Consider the following 7,236-nt stretch of genomic DNA (forward strand, 5'->3'; position numbering starts at 1 on the left):
TCAAAAAGTTTGGCGGGAGTTCTTTTCTCTACTCAAGAGAATTATCGAAATAGGGGTTCCCTTCTTACCTGAATTGGCCATTCTTTTTATCGGAATTGATGGAATTCCCCCTAAGTTTAGGAAATTGGTTACACATGGCCTTCTAACTATTAAACTTCGTATAACAAGAAATTTGAAATCAAATGTTGTCACCTCACTAACAGATATAACTCAGACGCTCTCAGACCACTGTGTGTATGAAAAAATTATTTGAATATAGAAATGACAAAGTCAAACAATTTATGGAAACTTGGGAACCATGGCAGACGCACTTCCGGTTGGATCTCTCCTGACGCCTCTGGTGACCATCTCACCTTACAGGATAATTAGTCATTTGGTGTGCAAACATGGATAGGATCCTTAGTGTTTATACTTACGGTTATGTATTTATTTTTTTTCTCTAAGCTCCCTCCCCTCCCCCCCTTTTCCACCCCTTCCCTAATTCCTCCCCCCCATCCCTTATTATTTGTCAAACTATTTGTTACAAGTATTTGATTTAAAAAATTTCTGATAGAAAAATGTTCACAAATGTATGAATGTCCGTATATCGATAGCACCAGGATATGAAAAAATATATCTAATGTCAAATCTAATTGGACATTCAAGACATGCATTGTTATTACTCTATGATGTTAATGCAAACAAACTCAATAAAAAAATTTAAAATACAAAATTATTGAACAATAAAAAGAGTTAACAGTACTTTGTTAAAATATACAAAAGCAGATATTTACAGAAGAGGGAGAAACTACAAAAGCACACAAAACAGTATGAAAATAAAAAGGATAAAATAATAGAAAATAGCAGTTTAGGAGGTTGCTTCACATAGTCCTAGGGTGAGGAGCACATGGAGAGGTGGACAGTCCTGCATTTAGATGCAACTTCTGGGTCTGACCATGAAGAATGGAAAGATCCCCCTTTAGTTTTAAAGTCCATCAGAGTCCAATCTCTGCCATCCTTATGACATTATTGAAGGCTGGCTAAGTAGATGCACGCATCTTCTTGTTGGAAACCCAATTTAATATTTCAGCCATGTTTCTCTAGGACACCCTCCAATAGGGAAGCTATGGCCACGTTTCATATCATGAAGTTACTGTTATCGGACCACACCAGTACCGATCTGATGACCTCGTTGCCAGGTGCCAAATTGGTAGATATGGAAGCCCGTGATGAGAAGATTTGCTAGCAATTATCTATCAATAGCATGAAATCACTCCATGTTATGTCAAGACACTTCTCCATGAGAACTCAATGAAATTCCTCTTTATTATCAACATTACCAACTCTTATATAGAAAGACGAGAGCATATTCATGAGTTACTTGGTACAAAGATTAGTGTTACATAGGTGACAAAGCTGATTGATCATAAGGCTTATTGACATCTACCAAATAGTCTCAAAGCTCTTAAGGCTCGTCTCAGACATAGAAATTACTTAAGTCAGGATATTGCTGTTGCATTAGACACTATTTCTGCTATAGCTGTGTGTCTTCTCTGTTAACATAGCTCAGCCTTATTTAATTTGTCTGTTGACTTTAAAATCTTAAAATCCCAGTTACCGACTCTACAAAGCATAGCTAAAAAAACATACACTTATTGCATTCTGAAACGTAACACTTTATATTCCATGACATTACCTACAAGTAACTTTGTAGGTATGTGATTCTTTGGGTTTTGAGGCTCTCATAGCGACAGGAGTGAATGTATTTTATCCATGGTTCACTCACGGTTTTGAAAATATAATTGTTGTTGAGCTTGGACCTTCAAATCACCCACAATCCTCATTATTAATTTCTCATTTGTCCCATCTCAGTGGAGGGAAAATGTGGTCAGCAAGTCCGGAGGATGCATTTTGGAGGTGCATGAAGACAACGGAATCTCCTGCAAATGGCTTATTTTGTTATCACTACAACAAAGTGCTTCCTTGCTGGTCCCAAAATGAGAAAATGGGATCAAAGGTCCCTCTGATACAGGTGTGAAAGGCAGTTGAATGAACATTGAGGAGCTCTGCTTGGCAAGAAACATCTGCTTAATTCCACTCAACTTTCACCATACCAGAAAGCTGGTAGACTGACACGCAAACATGGGTGACAGTCTACCAGTATCATTTCATCATACCTCACCCTCACGCTAACAGGAAATTCATCAGCGTTTCCAGGCTTGCTGCTCTTCTTGTGTTAGATAGTGAAGTCAGAGTGCTGCAAAGCCAGACTCCAGTGTAGCAACTTGCCAATATTGACTGCAACCAGATGCAGCTAATTGTGAGAGAACTGTGATCTGTCACTATGGTAAAGTTGTGCCATATGGCTGCAGGTTCCACAGGGCCCACACAATGGCTAAGCACTCTTCCTCTACCATGATGTACACTATTTCTCTGGGCAGGAGCTTGCAGCTGAGATACAGCACAGGGTGCTCTTCCCTGCTAAGAACAGCACCTAGGCCATATGTGCTGGCATGGGTATCCACCACAATCCTCCTGGTGAAGTCTGAGGCTTGAAGAACTGGAGCCTTAAGGGTTACAAAGGACTGCTTGTGGTCAGAGGTACAGTTCACTACCTGAGAAAGTTTCTTTTTGGCCAGATCAGTGAGGGTCTTGGCTAGGGTACTGTAGCAGGGCAAAAACTGCTGGGAGTACCCAGCTGTAACAGGGACATTATTTAGTTTTTGGTTTTGAGGGTTGACTAAGTCAGTATGGCTTCCACCACTCTGGGCTCTAGCTTCATAGTTTCCCTACAGACACAGTGCCCTATTTACTGCACCTCATGCATGCTAATATGGCTCTTTCTAGGCTTGATTGTCAGACCTGTGGTCTTGATCTACCTGAGCACCCACGACAGGTGCTCCTCCTAAGTGCAGCTGAAGGTAGTAATATCATCCAAGTTAGCAAACGCAAACTCTTCAAGCCCCTCCAGCAACTTATCCACCAAGAGTTGGAAAATAGCCAGATCATTTTTCATGCCACGAGTCCAAATGGGATAATGAAAGCAGACTTCTCCTGTGCTTCCTTAGTGATAGGTATTTGCCAATACCCTCTTCTAAGATCCATGATCTTGATGTATTAGTCACTGGCCAGCTGGTGCAATAGCTCATCATACCATGATGGCGCTCAACTTCCTGTAGTTCATGCATAACCAGGTTGTCTGATCCTTTTGGGGCATCAGGACTGCAGGGGAGGCCCATGTACTCTGGGACTTCTGGATGACACCCAGACGCAGCATCTTGTTACTTCAGAGGTCACCAGTTCTCCTTCCCAGGATTCTATTGCTAAAGCCAAGGGTCCCTGTACCTGGCTTCTGTATGGGAGCCCAAGGGAGGAAAACTCCGTTGGGGCCTGAGGTACCTCTTGCTAAGAAAAATAACAGGTGAAGGAGGTACCACTCTCAGTCACGTCCATGGGACTTGACCAGCGTGTTAAGCATCTGCTTCAGGGTGCCATTGAACCATTGACACAGACCATTACTCTGTGGGTGATGAAAGCTAGCCACCAGATGTTGCACCTGCATTATCTTACAGAGCTTCTGCATTAGCCTAGACATAAATTGGGACCTCTGATTAGTGAACATCTCCCTGGGCAATCCTATGTGAGAAAATATGATCAGGCTGTCAGACATTTTTTGGGTCCATATTGAGGACAAGGCCATGGCCTCAGGGTACCAAGTGGTGTAGTCACAGTTGAATAAATATTGATGAGCTCTGCTCACTTAAACATCTGCCTAAATCTACTCAACTTTTCCCAGACCAGAAAGGTGGCAGATTGATAGATGACAAACTACCAGTATCATTTCATCCGAAGTGTCATTCTGCGTGGCCAAACTAGTTAAGTCAAGCTTAGTTGATTCATCTGCCAACTGATGGACCAAAGCACTCACCAATTGTATATTACAGCATGAGCCTCAATTTATGAGACTGTTCACTGTGAAATATCTCACATATTATGTGATAACCAAATTATCTTCAAATTGCTTTCTGCTGCTTATGCTGTATGAACAAAAGGTTGAGCTTACGCTTAATAATTGAAAGTATGGTATGGACCATGGTAGAATTGAATACAGTTTGTATAATGATCCTCTTCACCTCTTGGTTCCTCAGGCTATACACAAGTGGGTTCAACATTGGTGTAAGCACTGTGTAGAAAATACAAGCTACTTTGTCTTGAGTATCAAAAACATCAGAAGCAGGGCGGAGATAGGTGAAGAAGACTGTAATATAAAACAAGGAGGTACATATGAGGTGAGCAGAGCACGTACTGAATGCCCTCTGCTTCCCTTCAGTTGACTTTATACGTATAATTGCTGAAAAAATCAACATGTAGGAAATGAGAATGGGTAAAAATGACCCAATGGTACAAGTGCCAACACTGTATACGGTTACTAGATCACAGTACTTGGTATCAGAGCAAGACAGCTTGAGCAATGGAGGAACGTCACAATAGAAGTGGTCGATCAAGTTCGATTGGCAGAACTGCAACCTGAATACACAGTTTGTCTGCAAGGAAGATTGTAAGAAGCCAATAAAAAATGCAAGAAGAACCAAGCAAGTGCATTTCCTCTTGGTCATTATAGACACGTAACGGAGCGGGTGGCAAATAGCAACATAGCGGTCATAGGACATGTTAGAGAGAATAAAGATTTCTGTCCCTGCCAAAGCAGCAAAGAAAAAGAACTGAATGGCACAACCATTGAAGGAAATGGCCCTCCTCAAGGAGATAAGATCAGAGAGCATTCTCGGGGTTATGATGGTGGAATAGAAGAGGTCCACCAGGGAGAGGTAGCTGAGGAAGAAGTACATTGGAGTGTGGAGTTTGGCAGTCTTTTGGACAATTGCTATCATACCAGTGTTTCCTATCACAGACACTATGTAAACAAACAAGAAGATGAGGAAGAAGAATGGGATGAGTCTTCCTTCATTGGTCAGACCAGAAAACACAAACACTTGAGTCTGATTTATGTTATTATCCATTGAGTTCTTGATCTGTAGAAGGAAAACATACTGAATATGAATGTGCATAAAACTAGTGGTTACTCATGTTACTTCTCTTCCAGTTGATACCTAACATGGAGGGCAGGGTGCTTAGTAACTGTGGATGTCTTACCAAGAAGTCCATGACCTTATATCTAGTTATGGATTTCATGGAGGTGCTTCCACAAGACTTTACAGAAGAAAACTCACCCATTGTGACAAAAGCCAATAACCGTTACAGATATAGAAGTACTATTGATAGATGTACACCCTGAAGTAGTGGTCAGCACAGGCAGACTGTGGGTTCTACTGTCTAACTGAACAGCGGGTTCTGTCTATGCTTCCAAAGAGTAGTAACAATCCCTCAGCATCCTGTACAAAGTTATAGTGGTCCCTGTGTTCCCCAAAATATAATGGTTTCTCTGTATCCCCACATTAATAATGTGATCCTTATTGTTATGCCACTGATAGTCGGGGCCCTATTTACCAGTAGGCAATGGAGATCCACTGCCTAGGATGGGGTTTTTCAAGGGAAAGCAGCTGAGTCCAAACAAGCTACAACTTTTAATACTTTTTTTTTGTTGCATCTCCCACCGCATACCCCACCACAGCCCCCTACATACACACACTTCCTGTCAGACTTTGTTTTTTATTTTGGGAGTGGAGGGTACCTACATTTTTTATGTGTTTTTGATTTGATGTGGGAATGGATCTAATGCAGGTCTCCTGTAGATAACATACAACTTGGGAGAGGAAGCAGAGAACTACTTTTGCAAACTTAGTACCGGACTCTCCTATGACAAGTCAAGGTGTGGTAATGCAAGTGCAATGGCCGAGCTGAGCACGCCAAAGTGGGGGAAGCCACAGAGTTTGTAGGATGATTGTTACGGGTAGCTTTGTAACCTCTCCCAACAGTGGCGATAACAATGCCCTGCTCAGCTGTCGCACAGTGGCCAAAATAACGTAACGTGGTAAGCTTAACAGGAAATAATTGAGACGAGTCCGGTAGCTTGTGTTGTAATTCCGTGAGTATGCAGATTTACTTAGCTGGTATTTGTAACAGTTGAATACACAACACTTTCAATGCAGCACTTGGTGCTGGTACAAGTAGATACAGCAATATGCAGGGAATTGAATAGGATGAATGACAATTGACTTCAATGCTCTCTCCTTTACTTTCCCTGAAGCTGACTTAAAGGGGTTGTCCCGCGCCGAAACGGGTTTTTTTTTTTTTTAACCCCCCCCCCCCCCCCCCGTTCGGCGCGAGACAACCCCGATGCAGGGGTTAAAAAAACAACCCGCACAGCGCTTACCTGAATCCCGGCGGTCCGGCGTCTTCATACTTACCTGCTGAAGATGGCCGCCGGGATCCTCTGTCTCCGTGGACCGCAGGGCTTCTGTGCGGTCCATTGCCGATTCCAGCCTCCTGATTGGCTGGAATCGGCACGTGACGGGGCGGAGCTACACGGAGCCGGCATTCTACACGAGCGGCCCCATAGAAGACTGCAGAAGACCCGGACTGCGCAAGCGCGGCTAATTTGGCCATCGGAGGGCGAAAATTAGTCGGCTCCATGGGAACGAGGACGCTAGCAACGGAGCAGGTAAGTATAAAACTTTTTATAACTTCTGTATGGCTCATAATTAATGCACAATGTACATTACAAAGTGCATTAATATGGCCATACAGAAGTGTATAGACCCACTTGCTGCCACGGGACAACCCCTTTAAGACAATTCCCCACTAGTTTATCTAGCTGACGGAATGAGTAAGATTTAAACAGAGTATAGATGAAGTTGAGGGTAAGGTGGTCGCTAGACTAACTCTGGCTTTGATTTCACCAGGTAGCTTTAGACTCACTGTTTTAGTGGAAGATGGACCTTGGATATTCTATCCTCTTCTCTGCTGTGGATCACCTCACTAACTCTCAAGAAGACTTGTAAAGATGCTGCTTTCTCTCCTGTACGATCACCTTCTCCTTCTCCAACACGACTTGCTACAGCCAACTCTCTCATGACCTCTCTCCTCCAACGCCTAACTCCAACTCTTCCCCGCTTACTCCCTCTCCTCCCCTTTCAGTTTTCTTCTCTCCTCCCGCTCTGCATAGGGGCTCTCTTTGAATTCTCCCTGCCCTGGACAAAGCTCCAATCACTGTGAACTTGACAATTAGCCAATGGGACACCGGGTAATGCCAGAGCCAAGCTCCAGGCTTAGAAGAGGGGGAGAAACAGGGTTTTTCTC

General features: G+C 43.1%; 1 protein-coding gene across 1 annotated transcript; it reads right to left on the reverse strand.

Annotated features, from left to right (window-relative positions):
• Positions 1–3,992: 3,992 nt before the first annotated feature.
• LOC136610470 (olfactory receptor 5B12-like) lies at positions 3,993–7,010 on the reverse strand. Its single transcript, XM_066589698.1, has 2 exons — positions 6,921–7,010; positions 3,993–5,009 (listed from the first exon to the last, which is right to left on the reverse strand). The coding sequence occupies exons 1-2, from the start codon at positions 7,008–7,010 to the stop codon at positions 3,993–3,995; spliced, it is 1,107 nt and encodes a 368-aa protein (XP_066445795.1).
• Between the last annotated feature and the right edge of the window lie 226 nt (positions 7,011–7,236).

The sequence above is a fragment of the Eleutherodactylus coqui genome, chromosome 2, assembly GCF_035609145.1.
Source record: "Eleutherodactylus coqui strain aEleCoq1 chromosome 2, aEleCoq1.hap1, whole genome shotgun sequence".
Classification (NCBI taxonomy): Eukaryota; Metazoa; Chordata; class Amphibia; order Anura; family Eleutherodactylidae; genus Eleutherodactylus; species Eleutherodactylus coqui.